The sequence below is a fragment of the Podarcis vaucheri genome (assembly GCF_965113315.1).
Source record: "Podarcis vaucheri genome assembly, chromosome: 1".
In the NCBI taxonomy this organism is placed as follows: Eukaryota; Metazoa; Chordata; class Lepidosauria; order Squamata; family Lacertidae; genus Podarcis; species Podarcis vaucheri.
Window position 1 is genome coordinate 117,682,127 of NC_138759.1, and position 22,278 is coordinate 117,704,404.

Genomic DNA, 22,278 nt, shown 5'->3' on the forward strand with positions numbered 1-22,278 from the left:
GCAGCAGGATTTGAACAGATTATCAGGGGACGCTTCTTAAAGGACAGCATGTACTTTTATCTTAGTAACGGAAATATATCAATAGGTGGGATGACAGTTCTGAAGATGGTGTCCATGGACACAGAAAGAGACTGTTTACGTCTTATCCAAAGAGTTGCTTTGCCATTGGAGGGGGAAATATCAAAATACATTTAATTCAGATCAATTAAACACCACACAAATAACCAGCTAGCTTTCAGGTGCAGCTGTTCAAAGCATCAGACCCTCCAAGTGTCCTTATTTTCCAGGGATAGTCCCAGATTTACAGAAGCCATCCCAATTTCCGATTTGGTCCCAGAATGTCCTGCTTTTCCTTAGGACGTCCTTGTTTTCATCGGAGAAATGTTGGAGGGTTTGAAGCATTAGGTTGTAAAGACATGGGCATGTGAGTGAGGCTTGACTGAGCGAGTTTTGTTTAAATTGTAGTGTAAATATATTTAAATCCTTTCAGATTTCTGTACTAGCCACATGCTGCTTTTCATGCAGCTGGAATAATACTTGGAATGACTCAACCATGTAGGTGAGTGCTGATTGTGTGGATCCTGGCCACGGAATAAGCGTCTTGCCAGGAAACGTGTGTGTGCTCATTCCGTGGGAAAGATCCCTCTGCACCATGACTGGGTCATTTAAATGTTATTCCCAGCTCTCATGCAGTGAGTCTTCTTCTTCTTCTTTGGTGATCACTCGTAGCTGAGTAAGATTGTCATCCATAAAAACGGTTTTAACAATGAGTCCGTAAGTGACTGTGGAGGCCAATTCTGGATCCACACGTCCTTCCACAGTGGGGACATTGGTTTCTGGGCGGGAGTTGATCACGGTGTGGATTTGCCAAGCGTACCTTCCTTTTAGCATGTTTCTCCCTTGCGTCCTGAGTTCGAGTGTCTTCAAAGCTAATACCAGTGTACTGGAAGAAGCAAAGATCCCCAGTGTTGAAGCATGCAGTGCGTATGGTGCTCAGCAGGGCTCATGTATGATACAAACAGGTTACAACAGAGGTTTTCAACATTTTTTAGTCCATTGCTCCCTTGACCAACTGCATTCTTTCTGCTGCTTTACATTCAAATCAGGTGAGCCATGTGTACTTTTGTTTTGTTTTTTTCTGAAAGTAGATGACATTAGAGGGAAATTAAGTTCACTATCACTCTGCTGAAGATGTGATTTAACAGTGCAGTTTACAGCTCAAGCCCACAGGGTATGCTTAAAAACAAAATACGCCTCACTAGAATTTGATGGAGGCTGAGAAGAATAAGAGATAGATAAAGCATATTTTATAGGACAGCCTTCCTTGTTTTACTAGTGCTTGCATGCAAATGCATGTTCAGTCTTCGAAGATGCTCTTAATTTGATTTATATTCAGTCAAAGAGGTTTCAGCCACAGTTGTCAATCAAGTCAAGCTCTGGAAATAGGATCCCCCCCCTTTTGGGTGGGGGGGAACCTACTCCCATCATTCATTTGCATAAACTCTTCCTGTCATCTGCTAGCCTGGCCTGACACAATAACTTTTTCTTTTTTACAGTAATAAAGCTGCAGTGGCTAGCTGGAAATCTTCCCACTTAATCCCTACGCACCTTTCCAGCAATGAAGAGTATCATTGTTAGGTAGCGGAAGTGTAGAAACTGTAGGACACCACGGAAACAAGAATAAACAGTTAATGTTTCTGATGCGCTTTGGACCAGATGTCCTTTCAACAGTTTGCAAATGCAATGCGCTCAGTCACAGGCAATGCTGAGCCAAACTACAACTTTGCACGAATGAGCAAAATGTGTGTGGGCTCCCATAGCGAAGATCGCAGTGGCGTAGCGTGGGGGGTGCAGGGGGGGGCGGGCCGCACCGGGCGCAACATCTGGGGGTTAGGGTTAGGGGGTGCAAATCCATGGGTTAGGGGGCGCAAATTACCTGCCTTGCCCCGGGTGCTGACAACCCACGCTACGCCACTGGAAGATCGCAACCACTTTGCTTCTCCCCAGTCATTCTGATGCTGTGCTGAGCTAAGCTAAGGTTCGTTTTAGCACATTGCCTAAATCTGAGCTTGTGGCTTAGCCTAGGCAAACTTTCTTCTAAGGACCTCAAGTTTTTATTCTCATAACAACTGGTGAGCTTCATGACTTGAGTGGCTGTTAGAACTTTGGTCTCTCAGGTTTTAGTCCAGCATTCTAACTACTGACATGGGTAGAATCACTTGTTTTTGCCCTCAAACTTTGCTCTCTCTCTATACTAACCTTCAGGTTTCTCCCTTCAATATGTTTTAATTCCTGTTTCAAGTTGGACCCGATGCACACATTCCGATTTAGTTTGTTTTAATAGTAAATTTTAATTAGTTTTCAATTACAGTCTGATAATAGCCTCATTATAACAATGCCAATTTATAATACTACACCTTTCAATTTTGAATCACCTAGCCCAGGGTGTGAACAGGTTTTATTCAGAAGTAGTTAACCCTTTTTATTCCAGTGGCGTGTGGTTGACTGAGGTAGGTTAACAGTTCTTGGTCCAAAACTGAATACTTCCTGAAACTTCTTGGGGTCTGTAAAAAAAGGCGTAGGGTCATGCTAAATTTGATGAAAATCGCATTTGTGTAGGGTTTTTTCTAGTTTTGTTTCTTTGGTAAATGTTGCTGAATTTGGTAGACAGGGATTTTGTTTGTTTGTTTTATTACATTTATATACTGCCCAGTCATCAGAGGATCACAGTGTGGTTTACAATATAAAAATACATAATGACAAACAAAACAATAATTCCATCATACTCTTTTCGAAAGGATTTTGTCCCCCCCCCCCAACGCAACATTTCAGGAGGAAAAATCTCAAAGATCTGTGGGATGTGTGAAGCAGCCATTTAGAAGCCTCTTCCATTTCCTCAGGCACTTGTGTCACATATTTTGGAACTTAACAGAATGTAAAATAAATGTTACTTTGTTTGCTTTGATCTCAAATTTGGCTTCATTTTCTCACTCGTTATAATAGGGTTGTAGCCTGAGCCAGCAACACCCCCTCATCTCACCCCACCCCTGCCCAAAAGTGTACGTTTCTTGCTCCCTAGGCTTGGTCCCTGGGTCGCTTGCAATTATCTTGCTGGCTTGAAGCGCACATTGCCTCCAGGCAGTACTTAGAAGGAGCCTTGTAGCTGTTGATACAGAATCAGAGAGATAAAATGTAATGTCTTTTACGGTCCATTTCCCTTTTCTCTTTTTTGATGATGGCTACGGGGGCAAAGGGAAATTCGCACTTCATCATGGGTTTTCTTGTAGGAGCAAAATCCCTGGTCCAAGTCATTATCTTGTTACTACAGAAAGGGGTGTGCAAGCAATTCAGTTTAGGGCAGGCAGGTGAAGAAGAGGGCAGGGCCTTGGCAACTTTAATAGCTGTGTAGGAGGAGGAAATTTAAGCATGACATTCCCCTTTGCAGGTATTTAATGGTGCCAGAGTTCTCTTCCCCTTTTCACCTGGCCATTCTACATCCTAAGCCTATTTTCTTATCGGGGGACGGGAGACCCCTCCAGTAAACAGCAGTGATATATATATTTTTCATAAATGTGTGTGTGTGTGTGTGTGTACACACACAGCATGGCCCAAAAGTAGGTATACTGCTTTAGAACCCACTTTTCTTCTTTTTGACTGTTCTTTTATTTAACTGTATTCTACTTTTACAGGTGACCATGTATATCCTAGATGCATCCTTTATTTCCCTCCAAAGAGCAGACAGTGGAGTAAAGTACATAGGATTGCCTATGGTTTTAATCACATTTTTATTTCAAGCAGTTGTTTGGTATTGGATGCTGCTCTTAGCTATCCTCTGCCCCTTCGTCTCGCCGGTTTTAATTCTGCTGATTTGACTTCTCATCTTTTTGCACTGAGGCCTTTTTTAAATGGATCCTTGGTGGTTAGAGCGAGCCGCTTTTGAAATACCGTCTGCTGGCATGGTTTGGATTCAGATAGCATCTGCCTACTGACCGTGGGGTTTGCAGATAGTGCTGGTCAATGAGGTGGGAGGGCAAGTGGCTGCGGCTTGGGGAAAACTGCCTTGTGGGCCAAACTGGGACCTGTGACAGGCCAGAAGTCCCCCACTCCTAGGTTAGAGTATTGGATGTGACCTGACTAGATTTCCATTTAGCCACAGAGCTGACTGGATGATCTTGGGCCAGTCCAAACATATAATCATCTATTCCAATCCCCTGCAATGCAGGAATATTTCACCCAACATGGGGCTCGAACCCACAGCCCTGAAATTCAGAGTCCCATGCTCTACCAACCGAGCTTCTAGCTCTCCCCTAGCACAGATGACAACCCAGTTCTAGCAAGTAAGCGGTGCAACTTACTTCCCAGTCAATGTGCATAATATCTCAGTGTGTTACAGCAAGATCCCATTTCCCTGTTTTGCTCCAGGAACCAAAATCTGTTTGGCTAGTCCTGTGATGCAGTGCATTCTGCAGAGTATGTTGCCTTCAGCTCAGAGGAGCAAACATCCAGCCCCATAGAGGATGCGTAAAATGTTAACAGTTGCTGAAAAGTATGTCTTGATGGTCTTTTCACGCAAGGGGGTAAATGCGTCACCATGTGGGAAAGAGAGAGGATGATGGAAGCAGTCATCCAGTCCAAACCACTGCCCATTCAGCAGGACCACCCACACACCTGCCACCCTCGCAGCTGAGCCCATGCCATCCAGACTGCAGTGTGATGCTGGCAAAGAACGGGCGTATGGCAATAGGTGTTGCCAGAGCAATAGCTACGTATGACTCCCATCTGCTGAACTGCTTTGTATGCATGCATAGACAAAAGAAACTTTTCATTGTAACCTGATTAACTTATAGAATCATAGAATCATAGAATCATAGAGTTGGAAGAGACCACAACTTGCATTCCACGACTGATCCTTCAACACACACACACCCCAAACACACCTTTTGAATTTTAGTGGTGATTCTAGGGTGTAGCTTAAAAGCACTGCTGCAGGTGTATAAACTGTTAGGCTTGCCTAAAGGCTCTCTTTACATTGCAACCTGTACAAATGGTAGCTGAAGCCAGGATTCTTACTGTTTTCTTGAAAGAGTTGAGTAAAGTGAGAGAAGAGCAGTGAAATCATAGGCATGCCTACTCAGGTGTAAACCCCATTTAGTTCAATGGGACTTAACTCCCAGTTTTGCAATCTCAGGGAACTTAACTATACAGTGGTACCCCGCAAGACGAATGCCTCGCAAGACGGAAAACCCGCAAGACGAAAGGGTTTTCTGTTTTGGAGGCGCTTCGCAAGACGAATTTCCCTATGGGCTTGCTTCGCAAGAAGAAAGCCCATAGGGAAATCTCCGGGGACCTCTTTTAAATGCTGGTGGTGGGGAGCAAAGCCTTCCCCCCCCCTCCGGCCTTCAGAAGAGGTCCAGGAAGGCCGGCGGGGGCCGAAAGGCTTTGCTCCCCACCGCCAGCATTTTAAAAGCAGTCCGGGATAGCAGGGAAGCGCTTCCCGCTATCGCGGACAGCTTTTGAAGGCAGGCGGGGGGGAGCAAAGACTTTCGCCCCCCGCCCGCCTTCAGAAGAGGTCCTGGACCTCTTCTGAAGGCAGGCGGGGGGCAAAAGTCTTTGTCCCCCCTGCCTGCCTTCCCAGGGGCTTTTACATTGCCCCAGACAGCGGAGAAGTCCTCCGCTGTCCCGGGGTTTTTTAAAATGCTGGGGGTGGGAAGAAAAGCCCTTGTTCCCCCCCCCCAGCCTTCAGAAGAGGTCGGGGGACAGACTGTCCCCGGACCTGGTCTGAAGGCGGTTTCCATAGGAACGCATTAATTGATTTTCAATGCATTCCTATGGGAAACCGTGCATCGCAAGACGAAAAACTCGCAAGAAGGAAAAAACTTGCGGAACGAATTAATTTCGTCTTTCGAGGCACCACTGTAATTGTTACCTGAGTGCTCACTGGAAGGACAGATCGTGAAGCTGAGGCTCCAATCCTTTGGCCACCTCAGGAGAAAAGAAGACTCCCTGGAAAAGACCCTGGTGTTGGGAAAGATCAGCACAAGGAGAAGGGGACGACAGAGGAAGAGATGGTTGGACAGTGTTCTCGAAGCTACCAACATGAGTCTGACCAAACTGTGGGAGGCAGTGGAAGACAGGAGTGCCTGGCGTGCTCTGGTCCATGGGGTCACGAAGAGTCGGACATGACTAAACGACTAAACAACAACAAGTATGTGGCTGAAAAAGCATTTCTCCTGTGCCACCTAAAACTCTTGAAGGTCACAACCTGTCCCAGAGTGAACAGCAGCAGAGTCTGCCATCCTATCTGCCTGAGGCAGAAAGGGAACAAAGGAAGAACAAGGTGGTTCACAGTATACCTGTTGTAATTAGTATAGGGGTAAGCTGGGAATTTGTCTGCTCATTGAGCAGAGGAGACCCACTAGTGGGTCGAGCAGTCAAAAAAGGCAGTTCCTACACTTGCTGTAGAGAGGGAAGTGAGGGGTGGATGGGGCTCAGCCACCTGGGAATGAAGAAGAAGAAGAAGAAGGGTTTGGATTTGATATCCCACTTTATCACTACCCTAAGGAGTCTCAAAGCGGCCTCAAAGGGACGCGGGTGGCGCTGTGGGTAAAAGCCTCAGCGCCTAGGGCTTGCCGATCAAAAGGTCGGCGGTTCGAATCCCCGCAGCGGGATGCGCTCCCGTTGCTCGGTCCCAGCGCCTGCCAACCTAGCAGTTCGAAAGAACCCTCGGTGCAAGTAGATAAATAGGGATCGCTTACTAGCGGGAAGGTAAATGGTGTTTCCGTGTGCGGCTCTGGCTCGCCAGAGCAGCGGTGTCACGCTGGCCACGTGACCCGGAAGTGTCTCCGGACAGCGCTGGCCCCCGGCCTCTTGAGTGAGATGGGCGCACAACCCTAGAGTCTGTCAAGACTGGCCCGTACGGACAGGGGTACCTTTACCTTTTAAGGAGTCTCAAAGCGGCCAACATTCTCCTTTCCCTTCCTCCCCCACAACAAACACTCTGTGAGGTGAGTGGGGCTGAGAGACTTCAAAGAAGTGTGACTAGCCCAAGGTCACCCAGCAGCTGCATGTGGAGGAGCGGAGACGCGAACCCGGTTCCCCAGATTACGAGACTACCGCTCTTAACCACTGCACCACACTGGCTCTCATGTAGCCCATCTAGGATGGGGAAGATTCTGATCTTAAACCTCTGCTGCCTTGCAAGATATCTTCGGAAGAAGAAAAGCCTAAGGCGTAAATCCTACACAAATCCAGATGGTTGGGTGGCACCTCCTTGTACGCCTCCTTCTGGCAACTGCTGCAGCCAAGCTGGTGCCAAACGTATTGCTCTGCTTTCTTTGGGCCACATAATGAGGCTGAGAGCTGGGTGGGGAGGTTCATCTGGGCTTCCAGATGACCTCCATACATGATGCCCAGGCTTGCACCTCGGGGAGGTCAGATCGGTGCTGTTAAGACAGCGGTTTGACTTCACCTCCAGAGGTGCACCTGATGGTCTCTCAAGATGGACAGATGTCAACCAAGCAAGGGATTTAAAGAGTCCTTTGTCTGTGATTTGGAATGGCTGAATAATGTTGCTTGATTCGCATTGTGGAGAAGATTAAAAGAGCTCTTTCCCTGTATCTTCCTGATTTGTACAGGAATGAGTCGGTGGGCTGAGCCAATGTTGATGACTTTGCAGACATGAGCGTGGAAAGGATTTTTGTGGGGGGCGGGGCAGAACCAACATGATTGGTCAGTTAGTTAACTATTTCTATCGTTTTACTTAATTGATGAGGGGGAAGCTGCCCCCTGCTCCCCCCCCCTTGGCTATGCCCATGTTTACAGACCTAAAATTCTGTGGAGGAATCCACAGCAGTTAAACCAGTATAAATAAACAAAACCAATATAAATTTGTAGTGTAGATGGGGCCTGGGGTGTGCTGGTTTTCTTCCATGTTACTGGCACAAACGTGGCTTTTACTTCAAGCAATGAGTATTCGTTCCTATTGTCTCTCCTCCTACCTTTCCAAATACAGTGGTACCTCGGGTTACATACACTTCAGGTTACAGACTCCGCTAACCCGGAAATAGTACCTCGGGTTAAGAACTTTGCTTCAGGATGAGAACAGAAATTGTGCTCTGGCGGCGCGGCAGAAGCAGGAGGCCCCATTAGCTAAAGTGGTGCTTCAGGTTCAGAACAGTTTCAGGTTAAGAACAGACCTCCAGAACGAATTAAGTTCTTAACCCGAGGTACCACTGTAGTGAGAAAAAACTGACATTTCTGTTTGAATCGCAGCAGGTGTTGCTGGTAAAATATTAAAAGATCTATATGCATGTCTGGTAAACTTGGATGTGTGTGTGTGTGAGAGAGAGAGAGAGAGGGAGAGAGATATTCTGGTTCAGATGCTCTGTAACATTTAATTCATGCAAAAAAAAAAAAAAAAAGCTTGCAGGAGCAGCCAAGGTCGGCAATGCCTCCTGCTGTAAGTGCTTGTGGCACATTTGAAGCTGCATGAGGGCAATGTTAATTGATGTGCTCTGAATACATGTAATTTGCTTTTTCTGGCTCAGTTGTTCCTGATACCATAGTGCCTGTTTGGTCGCTGAGGTGGCTTTTAAAGCCAGAGCTGCACAGCAGGGGAAGGGCTGAGCAGGGGTGTGTGTGTGTAGAGAAGATACAATTCCATTACTAAAAGTATTCTTGTCTGCAGAGGACAAGCAGAGAGCGCACTGCCTCTGAAGCTTCTCTGCTCTCCTTTGTTTCCAGAGATGTAGCCGTTTGTTGCACAGGTTGAGCAGAGCTGAAACCAAGACTACTGTTCAGCTGAGAAAGATGTTTGTTGTTCACTTCCAAATAAAGACAGGCTTCCAAATAATGTTGGGGAAATAATGGGTGATGAACCTGTGCGGCGTCAGGAGACGTTTACATTCCTGTCTTCCCATCTTTCTGGAAAAGGCTGTTTGAAGGACAATTTTCTCTTTCCCTTTGAAGTTTTATGTGCTATCTAAAACATGGATGTACCAAATTTCCCTTCTTTCATGGATGCTGTTGGCCTCAACAGATAATTCTCCATCATAATAAACACAAACTGCAATATGGAATACAATTCTTTTAAGTCAAAAATTTTCTTCTTAATGATTTGTACTTGCATGGCTTGTGCAATCTATATACCTCAACCCTCTCTTTAACTTGCTTTGTGCTTCATTATTCAATAATAATTAATAATAATAATAATAATATGAAGGTAACCTTATTAAATAGGTATTAACCTTTACATAGTGTACCTAACTTCACATAATGACTGCTCCCCGCTTAAAACGGGGGGCACCCTTTGCGTGGACGCGCGCAGCCCTGGATCTGGAGCGGCCCCATCAGCATAGGCTTGGCTTTGCCTTCCCTCAGGTGGGATACCTGGAGGTCTCCGCCTACCTCAGTCAGTTGTCCAATCCCACCTGGGGGACGCGTTGCCAAGGAGACCAGGCCAGGTAGGGGAGGGATTACCTGCCCACACAATAGAGGGAGGATCTTACCTAGGAATCCTCACTTGGCTCCAGAGCTTCTCCCACCCTACCCACCCTCAGTTAATGCCTTCCTTTGCAGGTTAACTTTTATTCATAGGTTTTGCAGGTTAACTTTTCTTCACAGGTATGCGGGTGCTGCTACGTTAAGGTCGCTGTTAAAGGGCCGGAAAGGAATTTCCCTGCATTGGCAGGTTTCGCCTTTCCCGTAGCAAAACGTCACAACTTTAGCGGTATCAGGCCTTGGGCGGAATCCTTTTGTCCATCTTCCTCTTGCGGCGGCGATACCAGGGTTCCCCGTTAAAGGGGTTTTCTGAAGGGAGGCTTTGGCCGTACACCGAAAGGTCGTCATTGCTCCCTCCTGCGGCGGCGGCGTTACGGGGGCGGCCATCTCTGCTTGAACATATGTTCTCCAGAGCTGGCCCATCCCCCCCCACACACACTGGATAACCCTGAAGCTCCCTAGGTCCCCGGCTGGGGACTGGGGAGGGAGAACGCCCAATGCCTGAGCCAAGGTCTACCCACATTTGAAATTGAATAAAGTTGTGGCCAATTTAATCCCATAGCACGTTGTCTTGAGTCGTTATTCCACATGACGGGAGGACCATGTAGGATCTGGGGACTCCGCCTGTCCACGCAATATCTCTCCTCCATGTTATTGGAGATTTTTAAAAAACAACAGCACTGAATTTGCACTTTGTTATTCAGCTGGCTGTATCAATACACACACTCTTTCACCACCCAAAAACCAGATATTGCACTTCCTTGGCTGCATACAAATCCCATAGAAGTGCAGGCTTTTCTCTCACTCCAAAACTGTGTTCACACTCCTGTTTGAGGTGCGTTCACTGTGTTCCTTCCAGTGCTGGGTTTTGAATCCATGTTCCCATGATGCATATCTATCCTGTACTTCGTTATAAGATACTACTGTTTGATATGTTGTTTTTCAAAGAAGCTTCAAACCAGTTAGAGTCCTTAAGCCGTTCCTAATTTTTTCTTTAGCCAGAGTGAGAACACGTTTTCATAGGGTAAAAACATCCCTCCCCTTGCAGAAACACTCCCCCCCCCCGCCATGTGCACACAAACAGAAATGAATCTGACAATAATGAAGCCATGCTGATGAGAGCAGCTAGGGGGGAAAGAGTTGTGAAATGCACACAGAAAGAAAGAAAGAAAGAAAGAAAGAGCAATGAGATGGTGAAAACAACACAAACACAGCCCAAGCTTGAATTCTAGCATTGTCAGTGGTGCCTGGAAGAAGAGAGTGAAATTCGAGGGTTATTGCTTAATATTAATCATAGTCATGAGACGGAAATACAGATTTGGACAAGGAAATAGGTGAATAGTGGTTTGGAACACCAGAGGACAATGAGGAATAAATCCAAAAAAGAAAAAAGAGTAAAGCAGAGATGAATGCTGGTATCAACATGTACCCTTAGCAAGAAAGCCATTATGTTACTGAAGAAGAGGAATAGGCTCTTCGCCTAGACCTGGGACAGACAGACTGACAGCTTGCACAGGTCAGAGCGAAGTGGTGCAAAACAGATGTTCCCCCAAATTATGCCCACCAACTCCCACTTCCTCTACACAGAAAATATGGTGACGCTCACCATTTCACACAAATGAAAATATTGATGATTCATTCTGGATTATTTTTTTCAAAAAAAGGGTGGGATTTTTATGGGAGAATAAAAAGCTAGTTTTTGAGTGTTATTCTGGAATAGCAGCTGAATAATGAAGACGTCATGTGGAAACATGCCCCCCCCCCAAACCCCAACCCAACCCAGCAACTATGTTAGTATAATAATAAGTAAGTGTGAACCTGGTTCTGGTTGATGGACTTTGGGATTCTTGTAACAAACCAAAGCAGATCCTGCAAGCTTAAAATATGCCTAACCCTGCCTTATTCTATTCCCTTTTACTCCAAATCACTATATGTTTCCTGCCCCTTAATTTATCTAAAGCAATAAATGTTCAGTTGAAAAAAAGCATTCTTATTTTACACAATAGACTACATTCATTGGACTACATTGTAGGGCCTTGTCGGTAGTAGCACCCGCCCCATGGAATGCCCTCTCATCAGATGTCAAGGAAATAAACAACTTTTTGACTTTTGGAAGACATCTGAAGGCAGCCCTGTAGTGGGAAGTTTTTAATGTTCAATGTTTTACTGTGCTTTATGTGTTTAATTTGTTGGAAGCTGCCCAGAATGACTGGGGCAACCCAGTTAGATGGGCGGCATGTAAATAATAAATTATTAGTAGTTAGTAGTATTACAAGGTGCTCACAAATTCAGAAACCTGGATTTGACAAAACCACCAACGTGCTGATCTATGTGATGAATGAAAAGATAAATGCTTACAGAAGGTACAAGAAAACAAACACGAGTTCTGTACTGAAGCAGATTAGAAGCTAGGTATGATCTCCCATTTGCTCATTTTACTTCAGGTTGTCTTAGGAAGTTTCCTTTAGAGACTAACGTCCTACTTCTGCCGCGGCAGATCTATCACGAGGAGTTGCTGATTCAGCATTGTGAAGGGCAGAGAGACGCCATCAGTCAGCAGGACACAGTAACAGATGGAGGCCTTTAAAACTAAGTTTGCTCTGGGTGTTAAGGTATCCCTTGGCTGAAACAATTAGATACAGATTCCCTTCAGAGAGAGAGAGACATAAACATGTGTGCCATTTAAATCGAATCTAGTACATCAAGCATGAGATGGAAACAAGAAGCGTTTGACTCCTAATTGCAATATTTCACAACAAACAAGCAAAAACAATAATGTGTTTAGATTGTGTGTGTTGTGACTAGCCATGCCTCTTACTAAAAGCAGCTGTGAATTGGATTGCGACTACAACATTCTTGGATGTGGGCTGAATCCTGTGTTACTTTTCTGTTGGAAAACAATCAGACACACTCATGCCCTTGTTTATCCCAATGCAGTGGTACCTCTGGATACGAACAGGATCTGTTCCGGAGCCCCGTTCGCATCCTGAGGTAAACGTAAGACGTGTCTGCGCGGGTTGCGTTTTGCCACTTCTGTGCATGCGCGTGACGTCATTTTGAGCGTCTACGTGAGCGGCGAAACCCGGAAGTAACGCACTCCATTACTTCCGGGTCACCACAGAGCGCAACCCAAAAATATTCATCCCGAAGCTACTTCAACCCGAGGTATGACTATATAAAACCAAAGCTGGACAAATCAAAGGTGGTTTTTTTTTTGGGGGGGGGTTAGTAGGAAGATGACCCAGGGGCAAGATCTATCTACCCAACGGATCCACTACAGATTTGGGGACCTGTTTTCTGTAAACAAAGTCGATGCTGTCATCATTAGTGGAGTGCAATGGACACCGGAGGCCCAGCTCACATGATGCTACAATGTGGTAGCTAGGCAATGTCCAAGACTGACAGTGTGGCTGTGAACAAGCGGTGACTGACGCACTGAACAAGACCTTGGGGTCATAGTGTGTCGTTTGATAAAGGTGCCTTCCCAGTATGCGGCGGTTGTTAGAAAAAGGAGAATTCTGTGTTATGGATTACAGTTGTACCTTGGATCCTGAACGCCTCAGACATTTTGGCTCCTGAACGCCACAAACCTGGAAGTGACTGTTCCAGTTTGCGAACTATTTTTGGAAGTCAAACATCTGACGGGGCTTCTGATTGGCTGCAGGAGCTTCCTGCACCGAATCAGAAGCCGCGCTTTGGTTTCCGAACGTTTTGGAAGTTGAACGGACTTTTGGAACAGATTCTGTTCGACTTCCAAGGTACGACTGTATGAGGAAAGGGACCGAAAATACAAATCTGTTGTGTGACCACACTTGGAATACTGTGTACAGTTCCAGTCACCTCAGCTAAAAAAGCAGTGTCGTAGCTATGGGGGAAGCTTGCCAAGGTTGTTGTTTTTGTCCCAGGTGAAACCTCCAGAGGGACGCCATTGAGGCTCCTCGCCTATGGGTGCGTACACAAATGCGCGTGAGTGGTGCCAAATTGGGTCTTTGATCTGGGTGAAATAAAGCTTAGTTTCGCCCCTACGAAAAGGATATTGTGCTGCCGGTGTATAAAATTATGTGCGGAGCAGATAAAGTCCCCCCCCCCTCAGAATGTTGGGGCATCTGCTGTTGAAAGATCTGTGTCATACCTTCTCAGCTCAGGTTTCCTTGCCTTCTTCACTGCATTCAACCAGTGGCACCTGTGCAGTGTTCTTGCTTCTGCTTCAGTGGGCTCCTAAGTGAGCTTTGCACTGGATGTAGACTGAGCCTTCAGCTCTGCCACAGGTTTCCTGGGCAAACTTAAGTCACTCAGCCTCTCTGAGCCTCATTTTCGGCATTTTGAAGATAGTGATTAAGATATCAGGAACATCAGAGAAGTTGTTCACTTACATATTAGTAAGACAGTAATTTTCACCTTGCTTGCATTCATTTTTAGTTTTGCTTCATTCTTAGAATGAAGTTTTACTTCATTCATAGATATTGCACTTAGTGCTTGCTATCCTTCCTTCCTTCCTTCCTTCCTTCCTTCCTTCCTTCTCAAATACAGCTTCTGAGTTTGAAGCGGAGAGTGTTACTGTTATTATTTATTAGCCACTTTTTTACCACAGGCAACTCAAAGCAACTTATATCTTACTTATTTCTTCAGGCCTAAAAGGCTGTGTTTTGATTTTGTGGAGAAAAAGCAGCTGCTGCCCCTTTCTCTGCCTGGGGAAATGGCCACAACATTACATGGGAGATGGAGTATTGAGGGGTGGTAAGCACTGGGCTGGTTAGGGCTCTCTATTCCAGGGATGCTGGAGCCTGTAGAACATCATCCCTGACCGTTAGCCATAGTGGTGCTGCTGGCGCTAATGGGAAGTCAGAATCCAACAATGTCTAGAGGACCGTAGGCTAGCATCTCTGCTTTCTCTCTTCTGTTTCTCCAGTACTGTCAAACGTCAGGTGGAGGGAACCCCCAGAGGAGGGCTTCCAAATAATATACAGTGGTACCTTGGTTTACAAACTTAATCCGTTCCGGAAGTCCATTCTGAAACCAAAGTGTCCTTAAACCAAGGCGTGCTTTCCCATAGCAGTGGGAGTTTACACTCAACAGGAAGCGGAACATGTTCTGCTTCCGAGGCAAAGTTCACAAACCAAAACACCTACTTCCGGGCTTGCAGCGTTCTTAATCCAAGTTGTTCATAAACTGAGCTGTACTTAAACCAAGGTACCACTGTATTAGCAAGTGGTGAGGTTCTTGCAAGAGAAGGCAGCGTACACACACGCACAAAGATTTATGCATATGTATAAAATCCAGGAATCTGCCCCCCTGCGTCATGTTTCATTCAGCCCCAAGTCTGTTTCCTTTGCTTTCTGTGGCATTTGACTGTGATTAACCATTACTGGATTGTGTCCAATGTGTGTCTGCGCACAGAGCACACAGAGATGTATTGCAACCCTTCCCAGGGGTCCTTCAAAATATGGATTCTCTCTCCATCCCTCCTACCTGTCATAATGACAACTGTTTTGTTAGTATACAAGATCTGAGAGCTAAAAGCCTTTTTGAGTAGCTGGGACTTTAAGTATGCCTTTTTAATAACATATATTAAGTTACTTTCGACACTTCCCCCCCCCCGTGCTGTAATTTCTATGATTTTCTTCTTTATAAACTTGCAATGCTTCACCTCAAATGTAGAATGACAATAGATGTTGTACGCATATAATATTTCTCCTTTTCTGCATTATTCAAATTACTTTCCAACCTTCGTACATAATTCTGCCATTCCTTTTACTGCTGCTGTAAAGCAAATGGTTATTTTATACAAATGTTACCTCTTGGCTATTAATTCAGTGATTATTTTGGACTATGGCACTTCTTTTTTAACATAGGGTGGTAAAACCTCATAAATAGAAAGCTTGTCATTAAAAAAAAAGTCTTTGACTTGTTTTGTTCATCAGTTTATGATCAAATGGTTATATCTTGTTATTTCTCCACCTGAAAAATCCTGATAGTTTATTCAAGCTACAGCACCAAGAAAATTCATACTTCCGATATCATTTTATTACCATTTTTTTTACCACACTCGTTGCCTCATAGTAGCTCTGGACAGTACAAACAATCACTGCCAGTTACCTGCGCTGTATGCTTGGAAGTCAGTGGCCAGCACTTGTCCAGGAAAGTTGCACAGACCATATTCCCATTTACAGATTATTCAACCTTCCTGGGTGGTTGCCCTCGCAGATATGACAAGCAAGCACTTCCAGCCAGCTGTGAAAGCGATGGCACGTGCTGGTTTTTAACTTTCGAATCTGTTGCCAGTCCTGGTATGTAACTTCCAAAACTGCACTGCAGTCACATGGAGTTTCATACAATCCATGCCAGTGCAATAGCCAAATATCTTCATGTGCGGATTTGCCAAGGGTGTGTTTGATGTAGCTTTGGAAAGATGAGCATTTTAAAGACTCTGAAATTCCCCTTCGCCACTTAACTCCCAAGGTTTAGAATTGCCGCTTTGTCTCGTAATCAAAACCACTAGAATGCCTATATTACGCAAATCCACTTGAAAAACACGTAAACGTAATAGGCTGTATAATAACAATTTAAAAGTTATTTACTGGAAACTACATCTCAAAATTAGATAACAGCTTCTCATAATGTCAATATCAACATCGTGACATAACATATTAAAATGCAGCTGATTCAGTTGACCACCAAGTCCAGTATCTACAAAATGCGATTCTTTTTTGTCAGTCGCATAGTACATTCATTTCTAATTTCTTCATTTTCTCTTGTATTTTTCTATCTGACGTATTCCTTAGAAGAGTACCATGAAAGAGTCTTGTAAGTGTCTAATGAAGATGATAAGGTTGGTAGACCTTATTTGACTAAGAATCTATCACAAAAAGGTAAGTACAGTTAAGATTTATGTTTGTTTGTTTAAAAATTCTGGAAAATCAATAAAAAAATTGGGAAAAAAGAACAAATCTATCATGAATAGGATCCATGTAGCTGTTATATACAGTAACGAACTACACACAGCTGATGAAGCCCCTTGGGGCGAAACAGGGGAATATCCAGGAATCCTTGTCCTGTCTACCTGTGCCAGCATCTACCAGTGCCAGTTTCTTATGTCAACCAACCTTATCATCTTCATTAGACACGTACAAGACTGTTTCATGGTACTCTTCTAAGGAATACGTCAGATAGAAAAATACAAGAGAAGATGAAGAAATTAGAAAGGAATCACATTTTGTACATACTGGACTTGGTGGTCAACTGAATAAGCTGCATTTTCATATGTTATGTCACGATGTTGATTTTGACATTATGAGAAGCTGTATCTAATTTTGAGAAGTAAAGGTAAAGGGACCCCTGACCGTTAGGTCCAGTCGTGACCGACTGGGGTTGTGGCACTCATCTCGTTTTATTGGCCAAGGGAGCTGGCGTACAGCTTCCAGGTCATGTGGCCAGCATGTCTAAGCCACTTCTGGTGAACCAGAGCAGCGCACGGAAACGCCGTTTACCTTCCCGCCGGAGTGGTACCTATTTATCTACTTGGACTTTGATGTGCTTTCAAACTGCTAGGTTGGCAGTGGGAGGTTTTTTTTTTAATTAATATTTTATTAAGTTTTCTCAATAAAGAAGATCAAAAAGAAAACAAAAACAGAAGAAAAAAGTACAAGAACAGAAAAGTACAAAGTCAAAATACAAAAATACAAACATTGAACACAAAAAAGAAGAAAAATGAAAAACACATAAAGAGAAAAAACAAAAAAACAAAACTCCCTCTTTTTTAACTCCTCTTTAGTTAACTTATTTTCCTGACTTCCTCACGCCTCCCTTTTTTGTATCCCTTTTTTAAAGTTGGTTCAGCAAATTCATAATCAATTTAGTTTATCTATTATCAATCCCATCTTGCATTTTACCTTGTTGCTAGAACCCCTTGAATTCATTTCAAAGTCATCAACATTCAAAAATTTTACAATGTTTCTGTAAATAATTTTTAAATTTCCTCCAATCTTCTTCCACCGACTCTTCTCCTTGGTCTCGGATTCTGCCAGTCATTTCCGCCATTTCCGAGCAGTGGGAGTTCACCCCGTTGCAGGGATTCGAACCGCCGACATTCTGATCGGCAAGTCCTACGCTCTGTGGTTTAACCCACAGCGCCACCCGCGTCCCTTATTTTGAGAATAGTTTCTAGTAAATAACTTTACCATTGTTGTTATACAACCTATTACGTTTACGTGTTTTTTCAAGTTTGTCTTGTAATGCAAATCCATTGCAGCTGCTGTAGAGCTGACAGCTCTTGCAATGCTAGCTCAGGACTACTTTACACGTTCCTTTTGTAGGAGGTGGAGCATCATTCATAAAACATAACCTGTGAAGCAGGACATATTTATTCTGCTGAGCATACATAGGTCATATACATACACAGCCATTTGTCCAAATGCTATTTCAGTGAAGTTTCTAGGCAGTCTCCATTTAAGTCATGGAGAACCTGTGGCCCTCCAGGGGTTGCTAGACTAAAACACCTGCCATCCCTCAGCATTGGCCATTCTGCAAGATGGAACGCAACAACATCTAGAGGACCACAGGTTTCCCACCCCAGATTTAACAGAATGGATCTTGTTGCAGTTTTGATACTAGAGGGGTTGCACTTCCATTTTGTAGTTTTCTCTCCCTTCCCAGATTTCCACCATACATTTTGCAATTGCCATTTCTAGGTTGTCTAAATGGATTTGGGAAACATTTGTTCTAAGAAAGTGCGGCTAGAAAGAGCCTGGGCTGCGCATGAGAAGTTTTCTCATTGTCTTTGGGTAATTCCAGGCAGCAAACATTCCACTTGTGTCAGAGCTTGGCATAGACAACATCCATTTTGACGACTTCTCCCTCGACACGGACGCCATGATAACTGCAGCCCTCCGGATGTTCATGGAGCTTGGAATGGTGCAGAAATTTAAAATTGACTATGAGGTAACCATCTGTTGTGCAAAGATAATCGGCACTGCTTTGGTTTTGGCGGTGGTTGTGCCCATTTGTCCGTGTTAAGTGTCCCTGATGCGATTTGTACTTTTCCATTTCAGACGTTGTGTAGGTGGCTTTTGACAGTGAGGAAAAATTACCGAATGGTCCTGTACCACAACTGGAGGCACGCTTTCAATGTGTGCCAGCTCATGTTTGCCATGTTAACTGTGAGTATCTTGAGTGGCAGGCATCTTATGATACTATTCCACGTTGTTGTCCGAACATTTGTTTCCTCTTCCCCTTGCTAATACGGCATTTAAAAAAAATATTGAGATGTAAGCGCCCAAGAGAATAAAGGGTCCTAATTTGATACCTAATTTGGCAGCGCTTATTTGGCAACATTTGACAGGGTTTGAGCACTGTGAAAGAATGGAACCACAGATGGCAGTTGTATGATACTGACCTTATTGTTATAGAACCTAATCTTAAAAGAATGGGTTTTACACACACACACACACACACACACACACACACAGCCTAGAAGTCATTGCTTCATAAAATCCCAACTCTGCCAACGTGCCTGTAATCCAGAGAAAGTTCAGCGTGCTGGTCCCATCGAGGAAAGTAGGACTTGGGCATGTAACCATAGATTTTAAGATGCATGAATTTAAATGGGGCTGAAGATTTGCGCACTTTAATTCCCCAAAGAGCACTGAGCTGCTAATCAAGTACATGGTGAGAGATTGTAAGGAAGGACCAGGCAGCTGGCAAAGAAACTTCAGTGGGAATAGTAAAGTGAGCATTCCACTTTATCCGAAACTGGAATCTTTAACTGGTAAGCTGCAGCTGTCAACAGGAGCCTTTATATTATGGTGATGGGGAAACAGTTAAAGGATACAGGTAAACTGGACATTTCAGGTGAAGAAAAGAGGTGACGAAGGAGGGAAACCTGGGTTGAACTGGTTAAGAAGAGCTGCTAGGTTCAGGGGTTCAAGGATGTAATGGGAGGACAAGGGAGTATGCTATTTTAACATTTTATTCTAGTGTGCCAGAATTTCTTAGCGGTGCCAGGTGTTTACAACCAGCTTCATGAAGACAGGCGAACAATTTGCTTTGGCTTTGGGGAAGGCATAAGAAAATTTAACCAAGACACCGAGAATTATTACTTCCACATCACATTTATGCAAGGTGCTGATCACATACCTTCAGTTTTCTTCTTGTTCTTTTTTAATGTAGACAAATTGCCAGCAGGGACACCTTGACAATATGAGGCCTCACTCACTGAATAAGTTTGGAGTTGATGGTCCTTCCCAGCTGTCAATTCCCCACTTCCCCTTAGACTTCCACATTTAATAAAACACACACATGTACATTTGCACTTAAATCATGGCATTGTGCCCCCAGTCTGCTCATCTGTGCACTCTAAGCTGATCCATCATCTGTTTGACAACATAGATAAATTATTTGAAGGTTTTCATTTTTATATTTCGTTGCTAAAATGCTACATAAAAATCAAAACCTGCTTGATAACTGTTCTGATGAATGCTTCCACATTTGTGCTGCCGCTTTTGCTCATAACAATACAGACCTCAATGCAAGACGTCCGCTAGGTGGAGCTCAAAGGCCAGAATTGTTTTAGGTTTCTTTCTGGAGCTGGTGAGGGATGACAGCATGTTTTATTGTTTGATGATGAAACAGCTTCTTTTCATCTGGATTGAATAACTACCAAACAGCAGGATCAAGTGGAATTGCAATTGTTTGGACAGTGTCGGGTCTTTGTTGTTGTTGTTGTTTTGTTTTGATAGGGTTAAAATGTCTATCTCTTGGCTGTGGATCTGTGAATATCTGCACAGCTAATTGTCAAAACACTGCCAAATGCGAGCTATTTCCCAGACAACTGTTTCCCACTTCTCAGCCTGCACTACTTATGTGTCAACTCTTAGAGCAAATTCACATGACCTTTTCTTCTCTACAACAAGGCACTACCCCCCCCCCCATTGGCAGAGAGTCATGGGGAATCTGTCATTGTGAATGGCTTGCTATGCAACAACCCTTCCTTCTCCCACCTTTGTAGGTTGCATGATGACCCCATTCATAAAAATGGATTACGCACACATCCCTGTCATGAAATGGTTGCCTGAAGTTCACTAGAAGTCCCTGTGCAGTTGCAAGTGGTTGTATGAATTAGGCCTTAAAATGATATTGTTGGAATGTCACTACAGTGGTACCTCGGTTGAAGAACAGCCCTGTGTACGAACTATTCAGTTTACGACTCCGCAAAACTGGAAGTAGTGTCCCGGTTTGCGAACTTTATCTCGGTCTAAGAATAGAAGCCGAATGGTGGAAGGGCACCGGCAGCGGGAGGCCTCATTAGGGAAAGCACGCCTCGGTTTAAGAACGGTTTTGGTTTAAGAACGGACTTACGGAATGGATTAAGTTTGTAAACCAAGGTCCCACTGTAGTTCTTAGTCAGATGTGAGACTCCAGAAGCGACTCTAGAATACGTGTGTATTTACGTATTCAACTAAGATACTTTTAGTTATGGGAATGACTTGTAGTGCTCCATCTTGATGGAAAAGAAACACCTAGTGCTGCAATAATACTGAGCACTCAGTTTTAGGCACATTTGAAATCTTGTGCACACTTACCTGGGAGTCAAATGCAGTGAACACAGTGACACTTTTATCTCATTAAACATGTACCTGATGGAATTGAAAGTCTGCTTCTATTTAAACTTTTATCCTGACTTCACTGGCCACAAGTTTTGGTGGAATGTGTATAATAAACCATAGTTTAGTGGATCAGGGTCTTGCACAGCTGCGTTTCCTTCAAAATAAAACTATGCATACTTTCTGAAGTGCGAATAATGTGATGTGTTAGGCCTACTAGAGGACAGCAATAGCAGATAAAGTCCGTAGTTAAAGCCTCTGCCCTGAAAGCAGTCTCAGGAAAGGCCTCGATTGGTATACAGATCACAGGCTACTCGCCATGAACAGAGAACAAATTCTTTTTCCTTCTGTATCTACTCTCATACTCTTTTGAGTCAATTCTCTTCCATATCCGCCAACATGATATATGCCAAAAAATGTATTATACAGATCTACACAAGACAGACAGACTAGTCTAAAAGGGAAGGTTTGACACTACTTGAATGTTAAGCACAGCAAACATAGAAACCAAGGGTTGAACATTTCATTTGAGAGATTTCTGACCTTAAGCTCATTGCAATAAAAAATAAATAAAAATGTAGTAGAAAATAGAAAATTAGGTTCATTGACAGACTGGTGCTGTTCTCGTTGGTTTCAACAAAGTCTGGAAATGTTTAAGGTCCCTCCCAAACAGATGTGGTAAGATCTCCCACCATTTTAATGTTAACTCAAAAGGAGCAGGTTGCCGGTGGGAATTGGATTGGAGCTGTGGTACTAGCGGTACTTCTGTGCCGCTTCGCTGTTCTGAATCTCCACCAGTCCGGCTGCTGGTAGCTCCCTTTCAGAAGAAAGATGGACACAATATAGGCACTTGCATTTCACCTCCCAGGGTTAATAGAAGGTGGGGAGGGGGGAGTTTCAAAGGGAATATTGTTCAGGGGAAGGGCTCTCCACCAGTGTTGCTATTCTGATCAAAATGGGAGCACTCTTGTGGCTGCTTTTAAAATACAATGACACAACGTCGGACAAGTCCAATCATAAGTATTATGCCTGTCACAGCGACAGCATTGTGTGTCACGCAGCGTTGCGCAGTTCTGTCTGGTACACCAAGGGTGCATGTGCCTGCGCTGTTCTACATCTGTGGGATTCTTTCACTTCAAGTGACTGGATCTGCTCCTTTTATCTTTTAATCTCATCGTTGACA

At 44.1% G+C, this 22,278-nt stretch overlaps 1 protein-coding gene across 11 annotated transcripts in view; it reads left to right on the forward strand.

Annotated features, from left to right (window-relative positions):
- PDE11A (phosphodiesterase 11A) overlaps nt 1–22,278 on the forward strand; it is a 155,866-nt gene that overhangs the window by 82,100 nt on the left and 51,488 nt on the right. For all 11 annotated transcript variants that reach the window (XR_014222011.1, XM_082232795.1, XM_082232798.1 and 8 more), the window contains 2 exons: nt 18,289–18,435; nt 18,546–18,653. Coding sequence is in view for 10 of the 11 variants with exons in the window: in XM_082232795.1 (XP_082088921.1) it covers nt 18,289–18,435; nt 18,546–18,653 (255 nt within the window). In the remaining variant the exon portion in view is untranslated. The remainder of the gene's footprint in view (nt 1–18,288; nt 18,436–18,545; nt 18,654–22,278) is intronic.